Below are 19,985 nucleotides of genomic sequence, written 5' to 3'. Positions count from 1 at the left end.
TGTATCTGTCTGTGGCTCTGTATTCCCACTGCCGCTAAGCATTACAGGACCTCATTACCACACACTTAGACTACTTTGAAGGCCTCCTGAGGGCCTTCCTGCCTCTACTCTCCACTCCACTTCCAAAATACTCTTCATGCTGTTGCTACACTAACCTTTTCCACTAACCTTCCCACTAACTTTTCCACACCTGATCACGTCACTCCTTTACTCCGAAGTCTTCTTTGGCTCTCTGCTACTACTGAACAAAATGAAAACTCCTTTGCTTGACAATTAAAGTCCTCGATAATATGGTTCTACTCTACCTTTCCAGCCTTATCTCCTGTCACCCTCCTGTACCCCTACTGTGCTCCATATCAAGTGGAATGCTTAAATATTCTCTGTCCTTCATTGCTGTCTCTGCCTGGAAGGTCCTCTCTCTGCCTCTAATTCCTACCTTCCCTTAAAGCCCAATTTGAATGCTACCTTCGCCATGAAGCCTTCTCTGATCCCTTAGGTTGCTAACAAATTTCCCTCTGGGCCAGAATTTTGTTTTGCAACTCTGTATTATATTTATCACATGATATTGTATATTGTAATTGCCTGCATTGCTGTCTTAACCCCTTCTTGGACTAGATAAGTTCTCCAAAGGCAATTACCCAAGTTTTATACATCCGTAGTGCTATGCATCTTCTTTAATGCTTTGAGGGTCTATGATTTCATTGGTGTGGGTGCTTCCTTCAGCAAGGCACATTCAGCCTTAGAAAAAGCATCTTTAGAGAGTTTCTGCAGTTGAAAAATTCATCCCTTGGGGACAATCTGGTGATGAGGCCCTGTACGTAGAAGGGGCTCAATAAATATTTGTTGAGTTAATCAGTCTTCCAGAATTTATGTTCCACTGGCATAGCTTTTAGGACATACGATGATATTGGAACAGGAATTCGACTACTTTATGGATTAACTGGCATTTGAGAATTGGCCTGGGAATCTAACCACATTGTTTCTGTAAGGAAACAGGTTGATGTTTCCAGATGACCGACAGATGAACTTTCAGAACACAACATTCCTAGGTTAGGATCAGGCTGTGCAGTTAGAGCATGGGTGGTCAAATGGAAGCTTAAGGACATGACAGGATGAAGATGAGGGAGGCCTTGTCATGTCTGGTTGTAGGTGTCTGTAGATGAAGGAAGCTGGGTGAGTTTCTGCTCCTGGGGAAACACGTAGAAAATTTCTGGAGGAACTGTTTCTGTTTTATGGCAGCAGTGGAGGCAGAAACCAAGTTAGTAAACAGAAATCAATCAGGAAATAGGTGTTGGAAAGTCAAGCAAGCCGGGGGGACCAAACTCTGTTCAGAGAGTCAACAAACAGGAGATGTACAGTCCAGGTCTCCCATAGGCTGGCCCAGACCAGCCTCTCCATCCTTATCTCTTAGGAAAAAAAAAAAAACCACACCTTGCCTATTTAGCTTTCTAGATTCAGGACCTATATTTAGCAAATATTGCCTGCCTGGTGAAATGGCATTCCCCTCCTCCCCATTTACCCAAGTCCTGCTTTGCCCTCAAAGCCCAACATGGGTTCCATGCCTTCCAAAAACCTCTGACTGTATCTCTCCCTCTCCTAGAATCTTGTAGTACTTACTTTCTTTTCCTGCCCAGCACAGCTAGTCTTCTATGTGATTTCTCTTTTTCTGTATAGTCTGTGTAGTCCCTTCATTGTGGTTGTCTGTGTCTCTAAGGTAGGTTCATTCATCTTTGTATTTCCTCAGTGCCCAGCACAGTGCCCTATATACAACAGGTGTTCAATAAATGTTTGTTGGTGATGATTTTTAGGCTTTAAAGGCTTTTATAGGTAGTTGATATTTCAGGTAAGATGTCAGCATCTAGGAGATCTCCATGACCTAAGAAAGCAGGGGCAAAGAAGGCAGGAGAACAGATGCCCAGGAGTAGGGACAAAGTGCTGATGTGGAGTTCTCTCTTTTCACCCTAATGAAGACCAGTACTAAGTGATCTGGAGTTGCAAGGGATGATACCTGAAAATAACTGCTAGGGTAGTGGTGATGGGTAAGGACAGGAAGCAAAATATATTTTCTTTGTTTTGAAAATTTTCCTTATACTCTCAAGCATTCTTGTGACCTCTTTACCCTGGGAGTCCAGAGCCATAACTAGATAAATCACTGTGCCTAAGTGGAATAAAATGGGCTCTTTAAGAAGAATTCAGGGTGGTAGCTGGAGAATGCCCCCTAAACAGAATCCTTGGGACACCTCGAGGCTGCTACTGGGGAGGCTGACATCAGCAGTGGAAGTTGTGGAGCAAGGTGGTGAAGGTGGAGCTGGAAGGAGGTGCCGCTGGGCCTGGGGAGAGAAAGTGAACACCAATAGCTTCCTATTTTAACTATGTTTTCTTGCTCACCAGGTACCATTTGCTTGTCTCTAGTCTTCTAGGTGGCGCAGTGGATAGAATGCTGGGCCTGGAGTCAGGAAGACTCCGCTTCTTGAGGTCAAATTTGGCCTCAGACATTTATTTACTAGCTGTGTGACCCTAGGCATGTCACTTAACCCTGTTTGCCTCAGTTTCCTCATCTGTAAAATGAGCTGGAGAAGGAAATGACAAAGCACTCCAGTATCTTTTCCAAGAAAACCCCAAATAGGCTCACAGAGTCCAGTCATGACTGAAACAACTGAACAACAATGAAATTCTGCTGAAAAATTGCTAGTGCTATCATTAACCAAATATATTTCAGCACAGTGGGACGAAGACTGGGCCTCCCTAACCTAGTTACAGCTCTGCTAGAATCCGATATCTCTATCAAGCCACTCTGGATACACGAAGACAGCTAGGTGGACTCCCGAATAGAGCGGCGGACTTGGATTCAGGAAGAACTGGGTTGAAATCTAGCTTTGGACATTTATTAGCTTTATGACCCCGGACAAGTGGTATAAAGTCTGTCTGCCTCAGTTTCCTCACCTGTAAAATGGACGTAACAGTAATAGCATCTGCCTTCCAGTGTGCTGGTTGTCGTGAGGATAAGACGAGATAATGTCTGTAGAGCATTTGCAAACCTGAAAGCGCTCTAAAAGTGCTAGTTGTCATTATATGATGGTGAATGGCCATCTTGGGATTGAAGGCACCTAAACTCTGTGGCTGCTGGAGTGTGCCTTTGTCTCTTATACGGAGTGATCCAGAGATGTGAGATGCACAGTCCAAGGCCCACGGCCCTCCCTACTGTGGCTCAAACCAGATTCTACCTGATTTTAATGCGTTGATGTATTAATTAAAAAGAAATGTATAAACACATATGGTATTCCAAGTCACTATGTGGCCATGGGGATCTTTATGTACAGTGTAACAGCCCCCATTTCTGTCTGAGTTTTGAAGTCACTGGTATCCTCCCTGCTTGAAACAGCCTTGTTTCTCTCCCTATCATTTGCTGGCTCTGTTAATTGACAAAAAGAAGAAGAATTGAAGCAGACAGTAAATGTAACAGAAGTCATTATAATGCCTCACTCTGAGGGGACGCTTTAGAGAGAGAGAGTCCTTGTGCCTTATGACAAAGATGGCAGAGACATTGGAGGCCTTCCAAAGGAAACAAGGTGGTGTGGTGCATGGAGTGATGGAATTGGGGTCAGAAAGACTCGAGCTTGAATCCTACCTTGTTAGCTGGGTGACCCTGGCTAAGTCTCTCCCTCTCTGAGCCTTCCATCTGTAAAATGGGGGAGGGGCAGTTGGATTCAATGACCTCTAAGGTCCCTTTAAGTGTAAATCTATGATCCTAAAATAAAGGCAGAATATTTTTTTTTTAGGCAATCAGGATAAAGTGACTTGCCCAGGGTCACACAGTTAGTATCTTCAGCCAGGTTAAAAACTCAGGCGCTCCTTCCCGACTCCAGGGCTCGTGCTCTGTCCACTGCTCCACCTAGTTGCTCCAAGGCAGAACTTTAAAATGTTCACTATTATAATTAATACATCAAGTGGCTACTCTATACTAAGTGCCTGTGTCTTGTGAAAGTGGGGGTGGTTGACTGAGAAAGACAATTCCAGGTGTGGGATGGGGACTCTACAGCCCTCCATTTTCTATTTTTTGGGGGGGGGGGTTGGAGGAAGGGGGAGAGCAAGGTAATTGGGGTTAAGTGACTTGCCCAAAGTCACACAGCTAGTAAGTGTGTCAAGTGTCTGAGGTCGGATTTGAACTCAGGTCCTCCTGACTCCAGGGCCGGTGTTCTCACTGTGCCACCTAGCTGCCCCTCAATTTTCTATTTTTAATATTTTTGAGTCATATTTATATGATACCCTACTTTAAATGCCAAACATTGCCAGGGCCACCATTTGGGGTTGAGGGGAAGAGAAGGGAAGAAACATTTATATAGCTCCTTCTTATAAGTTTTATGTCATTTGATTCTCACATCAATCCACAACTCACAACAAAGCAGAGAGGCTCCTGGCCATTAGACATGGCCACCAAAGCAGAGAGGCTCCTGACCATTAGACTTGTCCACCAAAGCAGAGAGGCTCCTGGCCATTAGACATGGCCACCAAAGCAGAGAGGCTCCTGGCCATTAGACATGGTCACCAAAGCAGAGAGGCTCCTGGCCATTAGACATGGCTTGGTAAACTAAGGAAGTGGGCTGACTTGGCTATAGTAGAATCCATCTTTTAGACGGCAGAATCTTTCCCAACCCCTCAATTCTGGTGGCTTCCTTCTGTTAATTGTTTCCTGTTTAACCCCTACATAGCTGGCTTTGTATTTGCCTGTTGTCTCCCCCATTAGAATTTGAGTTACTTGAGGGAAAGAACTGTTTTTTGATTTTTTTTGTATCCCCAGCATTTAGCACAGTGCCTGGCATGTGATAGGTGCTTAATAAATGTTGATTGATTGGTTGTTCTCCTGAGCATTCTAGAGTGTTCTATGTCTATCATTACCCTAGATGCAGAATATATTTCTTTAAATACTCCAAGCTGATGCCTCACATATAACTTCTTTCTTTAAAAACCAGAACAAAATGTTTTTGTCTTTTGGACTGGACCTAATTTCATAGGGAGCTCTCAGTAGAAAACTCCCCCTACCAATGCAGTCTGTCATCTGCTCTGAAACTTAAAGTCTCAGGGAGTTTTCTTGGAGCACAGGGAGATAAAGGGACTTGCCTGGGGTCACATGGCCAGTTAGTGTGTGTGGATGGTGGGGGAAGAGAACTTGAACCCAGATCTTCCTGACCTGAGGGCTGACTCTTTATCCCCAACACCTCACTGCCACTCTCATACCATCTTCCTCATATATTTTCTCTTCACTGTTCTAAACTCTTTGCTTATAGACTGTTAGTTTAAAGAAGGTATCAGTTTTCTTAATGTGCTGAGAATCCCTGGTATCTTTCCCCCAGGTTCACTATCTATAGCCATATAGCAAAATCAGGATCACAAAGGCCAAGGTTGCAAATCCTTTCCTGACATCAACCTTGCAGAGGTTCCAACATTTGATGGAAATAACGGCTGAAAGGGCCTGATCTTATAGCTTGGGATAAGTGGGAAGAAATGTTTTTGTGGTCTATCATTTTGGAGGGCACTAGGGAGAAGGAAGAGAAGGGGATAGATCATGTTTCAGTAAGCACTGGGGAGACTGGAAATCAACCACACACACACACACACACACACACACACACACACACACACACACACACAGAGACACAGAGAACCCTCTGATTGATTCTTTATTGTAACCACTGTCCTTTAACAGGTTCAGTTTCTTCAGCTAGACTCTCCCTTTCCCCCTGCTCCTCCCAGCTCATCCATTCCTACCATCTGCTCTTCCTCATCTCTTCTGCAAGTGCTAAAGGAACTCACTTGCTGAGCTCCTCCAAACTCCAGCCAGGCTGGGGAGGGCACATCTCTGGAGAGAAGGCTGTCAGGGAAGATTGAGATCCTATCTCTCTTGCCCTGTCTTCGATGCCGTATGTCCATAGCCGTGATCTTGGTATCAGTACTCTAGCCTAGCCTGGAAGAAAAAGAGATCTTTAGAGGTTGGAACCAGTGTATCTAAGCTTCCCAACTTTAGGGGACCTCCTTCTTAGGACTCCAGGGTTCTTTCCTAGACTTTCGGGGTCATACCTTCCAGCTGGCTCTGAGACTTAGAGTTGGATCCCTCTCTTTTGCTAGTGTGTCAGCCCATAGATTAGGTTGGGAGAGATCTGTATGGGGGTTCTGGGCTCCCTTACCTCAGGGTTCTAGGCTCAGGGCCTAGTGCCACGTTTCTTTTGCTCTGTGTTCTTAAGCTTGGTCAGCAGCTTCCGCTCGTGGCCACCTGGGCTATGTCGGTTGGTATGGTTGGCAGCTTCTCTCTTAGTACGACCCTTCCCACTCCCTCTTCCTGAAATAGAAGGCAGTAGTCCCAAGAATGAGGTGCTCTGAGAACATAGTGGGTAGAAGCTACTTGGTGGCCATGGTTGCAGAGACTAATGAAGAGAGATAGAGATGGCGGGGCAGGGGGGTGGGGGTGGGGTAGTGGCAAGAATACTGGACTGAAAGTAGGAGACCTGAGTCCTATTTCTAGATCTCTCCTTAACTTGCTGTGCAAATTTGGACAAACTATTTTATTCTTCTCAGCCCCCTCTATAAAACTCAGAGTTTGGATTAGACAGTTTCTCAGATAAGTATAATTCAGTTCAACAAACATTAAGCATCTAATATGTGCAAGGCATTGCATTGGTACTAGAGATCCAAAGACAAAAGTGAAATATCCTTGCCTTTAAAGACCTTATGTTCTGATGGGGAACAACATGTATACAGATAAGGGAAAACAAGGTAATTTGAAGAGGGTAAGAGATCTAAAAACTGGAAGAATAAGGAAGGTTTCAAAAACAAGGCGGCAACTGAGCTGAGCCATGATGAGAAATAAGGATTCTGAGATAAGACTTGGCAAAACATTCTATAGGGTTGTTTGTGGGGACTGGCTGGGACCTAGGGTTAAAATTAAGTAGATAGAGGGTGGGGGATGGGTGTCAGGTGATGATTAAATTGAAATCCATAGGGCAGCCTGAAAATATCAGGAAAAAAAGGTTCTAGAGATACAGAACTGAGTCTGGACAGGGAGAGGACTGGAACTAGGGGTACTAGGCAGGAAGCTAGAATGAGAGGACATCTAGATAAGGAAGGTGGGGCTACATCTCTCACCCAGATAAGAATCTGTAAAGCTGTATATGTCATACTGGTCCAAGCACTCTGGCTCCTCATCCTCCAAGGTCAAGGGCTGGAGTGGTGGAGAAGCTAATGGAGCTGTTGCCATTAGGACTGGAGAATTCTGTTCCTTCAGTGACTAGTCTATCTGATTTTTTGCTTGTGAATTTCTCTTTCTCTTGGTCTCTCGGCTTTGCTTCTCCTTGGGATGGCTCCTCTCCAAACTTATAGGGCTGGATTCCCTCCCCCCACACAATCCACGCTGGCCCAGTCTGATGCAATCTGGCCCCACCCCAGGACTCCAGAGTCCAGTATAAACAGAAATGAAATCACAACAGGAAAAGCCTTCTGTCCCATGACTCCCATCCCCGCCCCACCCCAGCAGCTGCTCCCTTTCCTCCTTTCTGTTTTCCTCAGGTTCCCTCCCATTTGGATATTTTCCCATGGGGTAACTCTTATTTCAGGGTTCTGGGGTCTTTGGGAGTAGAAGAGCAGGAGAGAGGAGAAGAGAAGGAAAAATAAGGTGGAAGGAGGAAAGGAGGAGAATCCAGGTGACGAGGGTTTGGGGTGAGAGGTGCTCGACACCCCAAAGTACCGAAACACCGGGTCCTGCCGAAAGAATTCGACTCAAGCTTTCTCAGCCAAGGGAAAAGATAAAGTTTATTAAGAGTTAGCCACATAGGCCTGCCCCCAAGACATCCCACCCCTTGCGACGCCTGTAAGGAAAGCGGGCCAGACCAATCTGAGCTAGATTGGATCTGACCACCTTCATGGAGGCAAGATGGAGATTATATACACAAAGGTTGTGGGAGGGATTGAGGGGTGGTCTGGGGTGGCCAGAGGAGGGGTCTAGGGAAGGACTTAAGGAGGAGTCTAAGGAGGAGCCTGAAAGGACTGGGATGAAGTCAGACTCCCGGGTGGGGGAAATAGCTGAAGGCTATATGGAAATGACAACCCATAAAGGGCTGGGGTAGCCGAGCTAGGGTATAGATATTTTGATCAGGTTTAAGGATGGGAAACAGGATTAAGGGCGGGAGGTCGTTGGGAAGACAAGATTAAGGGTAGGAAACAGCTGGACCATAGAGGACTGGGCAAGGTAGGCATTTGGGCTTAATGGTTATAGCCTCAGGCCAAGGCCAGGTAGAGTGGGAAGATTCAAGGAGAGTTCAAGGGTTCAAGGGGTTCCCAGAGACTGTGCCCTCATCACAGGGACAAACAACCTCGTAGGACTGAGTAGGGTTCAGTGCCCAGATCTTTCTTCATCCAAACAAGCTTACTATGGATTGGTGACCTAAGGGGGTGGGAAAGAAAAAAGAGATAAAAATCCCCTTGATCCTTCCCCTTTGAGGTTTTGACAAACCAAATACAGATAAAGGTCTGTCAATAATATGAGGAGTACATGGCAGGCATTCATTTAGCAAACATCTTTTGAGAACCATCACTTGCAGGTCCTTGAACCAGGCACTGAAGGAGATCCAAAGATATGTTAGATATCACCCCAGCCTTCAAAGAGAGGAGCAGGATATCCCAAGTCAATTACTTAGTAGGCATGATCTTGGGCAAATTCCTTATCCTCAGTTCCCTCATTTGTTAAAAAAAAGGGGGGGGGGATACCAATACTTGCATTACCCGTCTTAAAAGGTTGCTCTGAGGAGCGTATCTTTATAAAACTCACAGTAGTATAGAAATGTGGGTAAAAAAATTAGGCAGCTTCCCAACTAGTGGCGGGGGGAGTGGTGGGGAGGGTGGCGGTGGTTCAGAACAAGTCTTTAGGGGAATAACTATAAGGCAGAATGTGATGGGGTTTATAAGAGAGTACAAACACAGTATTCTGGATAGGAAACAGGAGGGAGAGCAGTTAGAGGAAGCTCTGAGATAGGACTAGAACTGTTCTATGGAATCGTCTGGTAGATGGAAATTGGGGAGGAGTAGAGGATTTTCAAACAATGATAAAAGCATAATTAAAAGTGTGGTGGAGATGATTCCAGAGGACCAGTGATGAAGCATGCTACCCAATTCCTGACAGAGAGGTGATAGTTTCTCTTTTCAATGGATGGTTTTTTGAGGGGGGGACACCTCAAAGACTGAAGTACTGGCCCCACATTGGGCACCAAAGAAATGATGAGATTTGATGGGGTGGGGGAATTCAGGGACCCCTCAAGGACTGGAGTACAGGAGAGGGTTGTTTGGAATGAATTCATGGACTCAAGCATTCTTTAAGTCAAGGTAGATTTATTGTAAGGCCAATGTAGCAGGCAGAACTCTTTAAGGGATCTTGCATTCCTTACAACTTAACAGGAATGATGCTAAAGCTTATATAGGAAAAGTAGTGGATTATCTGGCAGATATGCTAATTAGATGATAACTTACAACCTTGGTCTCAGATGTTATTCACTACTGGAAACCAGAGGAAGGGATTTCTCAAGGGCATTTTGGTTTGTTAAGTCTGTAGCAAGATAGCTTTGAGAGTTGATGTCCATAGCTTGACCTCTGGATTGAACATGATAACTTTCGGAACCAATACATGATAATTCTGTGGTTACAAGATATTCCTGTTTTTGCAAGAGAATTTCTTCAGAGGTCACCATGTTCTTGTGATGGGGAAAGATAAGTTTGTTTTACTGGGGCCCATTCATGAGTAATTGTGGAGAAAGGTAGTTTGTCTTACTGGGGCCCACTCATAAGTTATTGTTAGGCATAGCGTCCTTGGGCTGGGGAGAAAACTGTCAGGGATAGTATTTTGAGGCTAGGGAGAAATGTGATTTTTAAAACTGGGGTCCACGCACAAGTACCCCATCAGTAGTAGTGGTGGCAGTGAATGGCATGCATCTACATGAGGACTGGTTAGAATGACTTATTGATATTTGCAGATAAGCATGAGATATGAGGGACCACGTGGACAGATGAAGTCAGGGAAAGATTTGTATCCAGCCTCCTTTGTCCCTACGATCCCACAGGGCAACATCCCTGTTAAGTGAACACTTGCCCAGGTGAGCTAATTTCTCTAATTAGAATATTATACTTAGTATTGAACACCCTTGGATTGGGTCCAGAGGAAAGAGAGCAAGATAACGAGGAACTTTTGAACTATGCATGATGAGGGTTTGGTGCACATGCAGACCCCATTAGCTTGCTTGGTCTACATGGAGGACACTGAAGGAATGGCTTTGGGAAAATCGTGATGATGTGCCTTGGAGAAGAGACCATGGAGGATGGGTAGACAAAAAGTAACTGGTTCTAGTTGGTTGACCACATGGTTGGGAGGGCTCCCTTTTTCAAATGGCCACATAGCTAGAGCTGTCAGAACTTCAAAAGGACCTGAGTCAGGCCCAACCAGCTATTTGCTTCATTAGCATCTTGGGGAATTACTACACCAGGATCTGGTAAGAGACCATTCTATAAAGGGGACGATCTTAGAACCTTCTTCCATATGCCCCCCAGCTTTCCTCTGACAGAAATGAGCCTGGGGCTTGGGTCCTTGGACTTGTCATTTGTTCTTTTTCTGTCCTAGGTTAAGGGAATGAAGTCTTACAACCTAATAAGTTTAAAAGGTCATCATGAGGACACCCTATCATCCTGGCATTCCAGAGCCTGAGTTCCAGGCTGGGTGTTGCCACCAGCCCAATATTGATGCTCTAAGAAGCTTTTGGATCCGTGCCAGTAAAATCTGAAACCAGGCTTCATCCAGAAGTGATGCTGTATTTGGTTGTGAACTTGGAGAGACCAATGCTATCTAGGAACTGAGCTAAGTTTTGAATCTACCCCCCCTAGAGACCAAGGTAGTATAGGGAAGAGTGTGCCTATGTCTTTGAAGCAAATATCCTTTATTAAAGCTACCCAGTGTTAAGAGGTTTAATGGATCTAGGGTTCTAGTCACTGGCCCTTAACTAATCCACATTAATAACACAATTGGTGGGGATTCGAGCTGAAAAAAAAAAAGAGACACCCAACTCCTCAAGATTACCCTAGAATCCTGAGAGGAATGTAGCAGTCCTGCTTCTTGCGTTGTTGTGTTTGTCTTTCGTTTTTGAAGAGGACCATGACATCAGGGAGATGATGACATGACTTGCAGTTGACTTTGATTTGAGTGAGGGAGGGCTGTGCAAGGTCACCAGCCTCACTTTCTCCTCCAGAGCCATATGGGTCCAGTTCCCTGATATTCACCCAAACAATTGGACATGGCCCAGGAGACCCTGGCCCTAAGGTCTTTGCAGGTTCTCACTTTGAGTGAGGTAAAGCCCATTCAGTGAATAGGCCTCTTTAAGAAGTTAATCAAGGGATGGCCCCTTTAATCAAAAACTCAAAAAAATAAAAAAATTAAACTGGGAAGGGAAGACCCTCAAGGTTCCTGCGCAAAAGAGAAACAGTTACTATTTAGTATTTACATTCACTCTGTGCTGAGAGGGCAGAGACCTATTGTCCTATCTATGAGCTCCAGTGAATTGGCTTTAAGGCTTGTTTTTTGAGAAAGAAATTTAGCCAGTAAAAGCAAAGTTAAGGAGGCAGCCTTTGGCCATCGAAATGTACCTTCCTTTGGGCAGAGCACTGAGAGAAGAGAAGGAGAGGGGGAAGGGGAGGGGGAGGAGGAGAGGGAGAGACTACTCACAGGTTGTATTTGTCCTTCATTCTCGAAGAGGACCATGACATCAGGGAAATGATGACATGAGGGTAAGGTCACACTCTCTATCCATGTCATATATAGAACGTTTAAAGAAATTGGAGAGAAGTTATAGAGCAAGTTGATACTTCAATGGATCTGACAACCTATTTGTTTCTGTACTCCCTCCATTTGTAAAGATCATAACACACCCAAGCTTCCCCAGCTTCTGTACTGTGTGTGAATATTATCTATGTCTTTCCATAGATCCTCCACAAAAGACCTGCCCAGTGTAATGGAATCCTTTCCCTGAGTCTTTTAGGTATAACTATCGCTGTTTTCTTTTTACAGATGAGGAAACTGAGGCTCAGGGAGGGAGGTTATATGACTTACCCAAGGTCACACAGCCTCTAGGTCTTTTAAAATGTTAAGGATACCAGTGCAATACTCAAGGCTTCCAAGTATTATTCCCCTTTCTCAATGTGTGACCGAACTACCTACTTTTACAGTGTTACATGTCATAGATGACTTCTTTGCTGCTTCTTGAATGCAAATGGCAGTTAACATTGCAACCTACTTACACTCTTGCTCTATCTTTTCATTGTTCTTTGGATCATCTATAATTCTGAATTTAAAAAAATTAGGCATTTATGAGGTAGCCGGGCAGCTGCCTGGTTCACTAGGTACTCTGGCATCTGTCCTTACAAGATGGTCAGTGAATTCCTTATAGGGAGACTTAGTAAACAGTCTCCTTCCATGGATCAGAAATTACATAGCTGAAGGTTTTAGAGATGGCGTTAAAGGTAGCTTTAGCAAAGAGGTCCGGAGTAGCCATACAGCCTTAACAAAAATAAGCCATCAGTTATGACCCTCAGCAGGGATTTTTTAGGCACAGGAACTGAGTCTTTCCTTAGGGACAGGAATCAGGTACACCAGGACTGATGCAGTATGGTCAGTGACTTTGTGAGGCACCAGTGTGTGTCTGTGTGTGTGTTGCCAATCTTGTTTCCTCAATGGCCACATCTTACCAAGTCAATGGCCAATGTGGCTAGGATGATGACACAAATAGATACCTTGGGACATATGCTACCCAGGCCAACTTGGCTACAAAACTCTTGAACCTGATATATTCGCCAGATATGCCTTTTCTCCGCCCCGCCCCCACCCCTCCACCCCCTCATACAAGACTTCTTGATGAGAAAGGAGAAGAGACAAATCTCCTCTAAGGTCTTGGTTTTCATGTCCTTGACTGTATAGTCCAGTGTGGGCACCTTGTCTTTAGCCTTTGTTCCCCGAGCTCTGAAGCCTTGGCCTTAGCCCAGCCCAGCCTTGCCCATAGACATAACCCCGATCTTGACTTCAGTTTATTCTGCCGAAGCCCCTCTGGTAGCTGCCTTGGCCTCTAGCTCCAAGATCCAAGGGCCACCCCCTCCTCCTGTAGCAGTATCATGCTCCTTGGTATTTCTAGGAGTAAAGACAACTGCTTTTTCATAGATCATATGTTTCATGATTTGGAGCCATATTGTATTAACAAGGAAGCCGGGGAAGGCAGTAAGCAGAGATGAGGAGAGACATTTCAAGTAGGAGGGACGGTCAGAGAAAATGCCCAGGGCCAGAGATTAAAATGTCTTGTCCATGAAATATCAAGATGACCAGTGTTAGTGGAATGAGGAGTATGTAATGGTGAGCAAGGTGTAAGAAGGCTGGAAAGGTGGAGCATTGGGGGAGACTGGAAAGGTAAGGGGAAGGATCTTGAATTCATTCTACCTCTCAAACAATGTTGTAATTCTGAATGATGAGATTAACAGGGGCCTTTCTGCCATGGGCAAATGGGCTGGCCAATGAAATAATGATGTGTCTGAACTGGATATTCACAGAACTCTGAGCTACCACCCCTTGCCTGCATATTCCCCATCACCTCATCTCCTTGCCCAAATGGCATTTCCTCTATAAAAATCCCTTAGCTTTGGGGCAGCTAGGTGGCGCACTGAGTAGAACACCTGCCCTGGAGTCAGGAGGACCTGAGCTCAAGTCTGGCCTCAGACACTTGACACACTTACTAGCTATGTGACCTTGGGCAAGTCACTTAAACCCAATTGCCCTGCCTTCCCCCCTCAAAAAAAATTAATTAAAATAACACACTGAGACACATGCCTTGAACCGCAACATGAAGATATGGTCTGCTACAAAGAATCATCTTCGAAATTCTGTTTGTTCCATTTTAGTGTTTTCATCAAGAATATCCATTATTATGTGTGAAGATCATTCTTATAAAGATCTGACTTAGGTGAAAAGCAGAACTATGGATTGCTAGCTCCTAATAGCTTCTTGATCACCTTTTCTGGCATCAATGCTGTGATTTTTACCATTTTTACAATCTTCTCCTCTGAGAGTATTTGACCCAGTGTCAGGAAGACCTGAGTTCAAATCTTACCTCGGACACTCCATGTGTGTGACCCTGGGCAAGTCACTTCTCCCTCTACTTCAAGTGTCTTCATCTATAAAATAGGGATAATAAAAATGCCTACCTCTCACGGTTGTTGTAAGGATAAAATGAAGCACTTGTAAACTGCTTTGCAAAGCTTAAAGCATATAACAGGCTAGTTGTTGTGATGATGATGATGATGATGATGATGCTGATGAAGAATAACAATGCCTTTTAAATTGTGTTGTGTCCGGTAGAGATTTTCTTCTTTGGTCGAGTCTTCAAATATTTGAAGTTATGTGGAAGGATTAGATGGTCTCCTTGGCTCCAGGGAATAATACTTGCACGATGGATGTAAGTTGCAGGGAGAAAATAACTTCTAACAGATACAATTGTCCAACAATAAAATAGGCTCCCTGGTGAGGTAATGAGCTCCTTGTCACTTAAAGTATTGCAGCAGAAGTTTGACCCTAAAGAAGATATATGAGAAGACACCTATCCCTTCCCCTACTCTTTTGCAAAAGTGGGGGAACTGTGGGGTTTAGAACTTGAATATATTGTCAGATTTTTTTTTAAAGATATATTGATTGGTTTTGCTTTTTTCTCTCATTTTTCATTTTTTAAAAATTCTTTGTTATAAGGGATGGTTATCTGGAAGATGAGAGGGAGAAGGATGTAAGAAAAAAGACTAGATGATGTAAAAACAAAAGATTATCAATAAAAATTTATATTTTATAATGTTTAAGCAGATGCTAGATAACAATTATCATTTATATAACTAGCTTTATAAATGTCATCTAGTTTTTATCTTCATAAGGACCCTGGGAGATAGGTACCATTATTGCATCAATTCACAGATGAGGAAATCGAGGCAGAAAAAGCTTAAGTGACTGACCTATCTAATAAACGTTTGAGGTAGGATTTGAATTCAGGTCTTTTTCATTCCAAATACAGTGCTCTATCCATCTAGATGTTAGGAATGGGTAATGGGATTCCATTAAGAAGGTCTGATTAGATGGTATCTGAAATTCAGAATTTGTCCTGTGTTGCTTTCCCAGAATGTCAGGTCTTTTGTTTATGTTTATGTTTAGTATTCTTTTCCACTTCTACTCTCTCCCACTTACAATGTAACCCTTTTGGAGAGGATAGCCAGTGTGATATTAATCGACCTAACTGGGTAAGGTTCCAGAGCTACAAAATAGCTCTATGATCTTAGGAGGGGAAATCACCTACTTTCCTTCTTTCTGCTCCTTCCTTATTAAATGAAGAGGTTCAAATGGATAATTTCTGAATTCCCTTTCAGCTCTTAAGCATCTGTCACTCTGTCGACCCTAGGACAGGTACCTTACACTTGTCCATCATGCTCAACACTTACCCCATCACTGAGGATATTTATTAAGAAGTAGGTGATTTGACTTAGGACGAGGTGGGAGCATGGGTAAGAGTGCCACGCCTGAAGCCAGGAAGACTCATCTTCCGGAGTTCAAATTTGGCCTCAGACACTTACTAGTTGTGTGACCGTAGCCCAAGGGCCTGGGGCTGGTAGTAAGTAGGAGGGCTGGTCCTCTGTGGGCTTTTCCCTCCTACACCGCCTTTCTTATCCTTCCTCTTGCTTCTGCCCGGGTTCAGGTTGTTGTCACCTGAGATGTGGTTCTCCAGATCGGATACTCCCACCTTTCCTTTCCTTTACTTCAGCCACACTGATTTTCCTAAAATACCCTTTCAGCATGAAAGCCCTTGCATGACTTCCTCTCTTCTCAACCCTGTTTGCTTCAGTTTCCTCATCTACAAAAGATGAGCTGGAGAAGCAAATGGCATCGTTGCCAAGAAAACCCCAAGTGGGGTCATGAAGGCTCGGATACGACAGAAAAACGACTGAACAATAAACAGAAAACCTGAGCTCCTAAGGCTCTGTAATACAAAACCTTTACTGAAGAGCTCAGAATCTAGAAGAATACAAACTGGGAACGTGCAACAGAAAAAAAGACAAGATTCTGAGGCTGGTCAAACGCAAAAGGTAAAACTACATTTCCCAGCAAAGAGCACGCAGGAGAGGGCGTAAGGTTAGAGTCCCGGCTCCCTTTCCGCAGTCTTTTCGGAGAAAAAGACTACATTTCCCGGCAGGCCCTGTAGGTGAGCACACGCAAGCGCACTAACATTCCCTAGCCCGGGAACGAGGATGAGAAAAGTTCAGGGGGGGTATTGCAGTTGTCGTCGCTGCGGTCTTCATCGCCTCCGTCACAGTTGGCTCATTTTGGCTCGTCCTCGGTAGGTGGGTTAAGGTAGCAGCCATGGGGCTCAGGCGGACCAGGGGAGCAGAGGAGTGGGGAGCGGCAACATCTCTCCCATTGTGCTCCCCCCATCCCGGGCCAGGCTGTGGTGCCCCAAGACACTAACAGTACGCATGCGCACACTGCGGGCTCGAGGAAGGGGGTTTGGGGGGGGTGGAGAGGTCACGCGCCCGCCGCGGAGGGTTCTTTGTTCGCTTGGGCTGCGCCTAGCGTACCACGTGGGGAGGCGGCCTTTAGAAGCACGTGGCGGGGGGAGGGCAGAGCATTTAGCAGCACGTGCGTTGGTGCGAGGAACAGAGGAGGAGAGGCGGCTGGCGAGGAAGGAGACCATGGCTTCGGCGGGTGTTTCTCCCGAAAGCAATTGTAGTGATAGTAGCGGACATTTAGAAAGCCCCCTAGAGCATTCCTTATGTCAGCGTCAGGAGGTCGGTAGTTCGAGTTAATACCTACATTTTACAGGTGATCGTAATTAATAACCTTTGTGTGCTGACTTGAAGTTTTTGCAAAGTTCTTTTTCCACAGCCACCGTGGGAGGTAGGTAGTGCAAGTATTACCCCGTTTAATGGAGGAGGACACAGCATCACAAGATGTCACAACTTGCCCAAGGTCCTGGGGCTGGTAGTAAGTAGGAGATAGCTGGTCCTTTGTAGTTTCTCCTCTCCAAACACCGCATTTCTTCTCCTTCGTCCTGCTTCGGCCCAGGTTTAGGCTGTTACCACCTGAGAAATGGTTCAACAGATCGGATACTCCCAACCTTCCTTTCCTCTACCTCAGCCAGACTAATTTCCCCTTTCAGTCCAGAAGCTCTTGCATGCCTTCCTTTTTCTTACGAGATCAAGTCCAGACTCCTATGGTTGGAGTTAAAGGCCCTCCAAGTCTGGTTTGCTTTAACAGCTCAGAAGAAGAATTTTGGAGACTTGTATATGTTAGAAGGTAGTGGGGATGAAGCTGCTGTAAAGAGAGAGGTTAAAGTTAATACCGTCATATCACCCATTCCCAACACCTTCATTTTCCCCATATGAAAAGTGAGGTACAGGAAAAAAAAAAAAAGTGAAGGGATATGTCCAAGAACACTGAGGCAGTAAACTGCTCTGATAATAAGAAACAGATGTGGGATTAGAACCCAAGTAGAAAAAGAGAAAAATTATGGGAATGAGCCCCTTTGGGATTTATTAGGGGTGGAATTTAGGAGTACAGCTCATTTTCTTGCCTCAGGTCTTTTTCCCCCTTCCCAGTGCATCTTATTGTTAGAATAGTTTGAACACTGAATTTGGAGTCAGAGCACCAGAGTTCAAATTCCAACACTTGTATCTACTACTTGTATAACTTTGGGTAAAAGTGGCTTTCCTTCTCTGGGTTCAATTTCCTCATCTGAAATGAGGAGGTTGACTCTGAGGTCCTTTATAGCTGTAAAAATTAGGCTCCATGAAATAAAAATTCTCCAGGGTCTTTTCAGTCCAGAACCCCTCCAAACTGCCCTACTGTGTTTTTTCAGACTTGTCTACCATTGCTTCTTTACGTGGCCCTTCCATTTTAGCCACATCTATCTTAACAGTTTCTACAGGTGCAATGCTATTTCCTTCCTGTTCTCATAGGTTCCCCTTCCCTGGAATTTCCCCTGTTCTTTAGCAATCCAAATCCTATACTTCTTTAAGGCCCTCTGCTAAGACAAATTTTTTGCCTGACAAACCTCCCCTGAAACTTTGAACTTCCTTAATACCTGTCTGTAGTTTGAGACATACTATAAACTTACTAATTCAGTGTTCGTGACTGATAAAGTTAAAACTGATGATTATTCTAGTATTAGCCTCACAAAGTAGGAAGGACATTTTAGCGATCACTTAGTTTCACAGATGAAGAAACTTGAGACCCAGGAAAAAAAAATTGTTTGCATAACGTCACAAAGCTAGTGAAGGGCATAGCTATTAGTCCTCAGACTCCAAATCCAGTGTTTTTCTCATATCTCATGGCTATAGCTTTTCTCCCTGATAGAATGTAAGCACGGGGAGGGCAAGGACCAGATCTTTTTAAAATACTCCTGTTAATGCAGTGCTGTGCTTTCAGGAGCAACTTATTAAATTGCTGCTAGATGAATTAAACTTACTTAATGCCACAGTGTTGTTGGTCCTTAGGGAGCCTCCCCTTCCAGAGGTTTTTGACACTCTTTTCTTCTGTCCCATTCTCCTTTCTCACAGGAAGCCATATTTACCACAGCCATGGCTTTGGTGTCAGCAGACTCCCGAATAGCCGAACTGCTCACGGAGCTCCATCAACTGATCAAACAAACGCAGGTAATACTTGCAGTCTTCTCCTCGAATAAGGTGGTGACTTTGGGAAAATTCAGAGGGTGATTAGAAAGAGAATCAAGGTAACATAGGCTGCCTCACCTACAGTTGTGAAAAGGTGATTTTAGAATAAACCAGTGTCACAGGTGCTATCAAGTGCCATAGGAACAGTGTTGTTAAGTGTTGGTTCCTGGACGAGGAAAGAACAGGAAGTCCAGGCTAGGGGCTAGGTGAGGTAGCTGCAGAGTAGAGTAGAGGAGCTTTAGGTCCGAAGGGCAGGAGACTAAGAGGATCAGAGGACAGAGGCCATTGGACAATCTGATAATTAAAATTACAACTGCATTGGCTATAATGTATTAACAGTGTTATTTCAAAGTGTTGATTAGTGCAACGTTGTATTGGTTATGCACAGGAGAGACTACATGTTCGTAAGTCTCATAGTAAGGGAAATGAGATATTCAGGAAGTTTGGGGCTTTTATTTTTAAGTTTAATTAATTTTTTCTTCCCCATTGTGCCATTTTAAATAGTTAAGCAAAACATGCACAAGGTATATATGTAGGAGAAACTAGATATGCATAATGGCACAGTAAAGGTGTGAACAGGGGTATGTTTAAGCGAAGTTTTGTCGATGAAAATGAGTAAAAACCTTAATGTTCCCCCTCCATTTCTTTAACTTCTCTCTTGTAACAAAAAAAGTTGCACAAAACCAACCAACATATGGAACCCCACCCCCGCATCTGCATCTGACGAGTCAGGAAGAACAGTAGAAAGAGCATCGACTCAGGAGCCAGAGGACCTGGGTTCCAATCCTGTCATTGTTGCTGTGTGACATTTCAAAAGCGATGTAACCTCCCTGAGCCTCAGTTTCCTTATCTGTAAAAGGAGGGGATTGGACCAGATGACAGTCTGAGGTCCCTCAGTTTTCAGAACTTTGATCCAAATCAGCAGGGCCTCCATTTCAATTTGTCAGCAGTCATTTATGAGACAGAAAAAAAGAAACAATCTCTACTCTTTCTTTCTCCCTCCCCCTCTCTTCTTTCCCCCCTTTCTTTCCCCTCTTCTCTCTCTTCTCCTCCTTCCTTTCTCCCTTTTCTTTTCCCCTCATTTTTCCCTTCTCTCCCCCTCTTTTGTTTTTCTTTCCCCCATTTCTCTCTTGTGAGATTGGATCTCCTTATCTTGCCCAGGCTAGAAGCTCTGTGTCCTCTCACTGGCCCAGTCCACTTCTGACTGACATGGAAGTTTTGAT

At 44.4% G+C, this 19,985-nt stretch overlaps 2 protein-coding genes across 4 annotated transcripts in view; one reads left to right on the top strand and one right to left on the bottom strand.

Moving 5' to 3' along the window:
• Nucleotides 1-19,985, top strand: part of SGF29 (SAGA complex associated factor 29) — a 37,019-nt gene that overhangs the window by 9,426 nt on the left and 7,608 nt on the right. The window contains exons 1-2 of one of the 3 annotated variants that reach the window (XM_036738008.1): nucleotides 16,291-16,430; nucleotides 18,649-18,744. In XM_036738008.1, coding sequence (XP_036593903.1) covers nucleotides 18,670-18,744 — 75 coding nt within the window. In that variant the 5' untranslated portion in view covers nucleotides 16,291-16,430; nucleotides 18,649-18,669. Of the gene's footprint in view, nucleotides 1-16,290; nucleotides 16,431-16,732; nucleotides 17,075-18,648; nucleotides 18,745-19,985 lie in introns of those variants that run through there. The other 2 variants (XM_036738009.1, XM_036738010.1) reach the window with 2 other exon arrangements.
• NUPR1 (nuclear protein 1, transcriptional regulator) lies at nucleotides 5,661-7,381 on the bottom strand. The gene is made up of 3 exons (XM_036738014.1): nucleotides 7,138-7,381; nucleotides 6,183-6,334; nucleotides 5,661-5,962 (listed from the first exon to the last, which is right to left on the bottom strand). The coding sequence occupies exons 1-2, from the start codon at nucleotides 7,247-7,249 to the stop codon at nucleotides 6,198-6,200; spliced, it is 249 nt and encodes an 82-aa protein (XP_036593909.1). The 5' UTR covers nucleotides 7,250-7,381; the 3' UTR covers nucleotides 5,661-5,962; nucleotides 6,183-6,197.

The sequence above is a fragment of the Trichosurus vulpecula genome, chromosome 9 (assembly GCF_011100635.1).
Source record: "Trichosurus vulpecula isolate mTriVul1 chromosome 9, mTriVul1.pri, whole genome shotgun sequence".
Lineage (NCBI taxonomy): Eukaryota > Metazoa > Chordata > Mammalia > Diprotodontia > Phalangeridae > Trichosurus > Trichosurus vulpecula.
This window is presented reverse-complemented; position numbering and strand designations above follow the sequence as displayed.

Bases quoted from the DNA above. Each gene is read 5' to 3' on its own strand.
- NUPR1 (XM_036738014.1), bottom strand. From the start codon at position 7,249: ATGGCAACAGCTCCATTAGCTTCTCCACCACTCCAGCCCTTGACCTTG. The intron at 6,335-7,137 runs GTGAGAGATGTA...CTTCTATTTCAG, and splicing joins CTTTACAGATTCTTATCTGG to GAAGAGGGAGTGGGAAGGGT.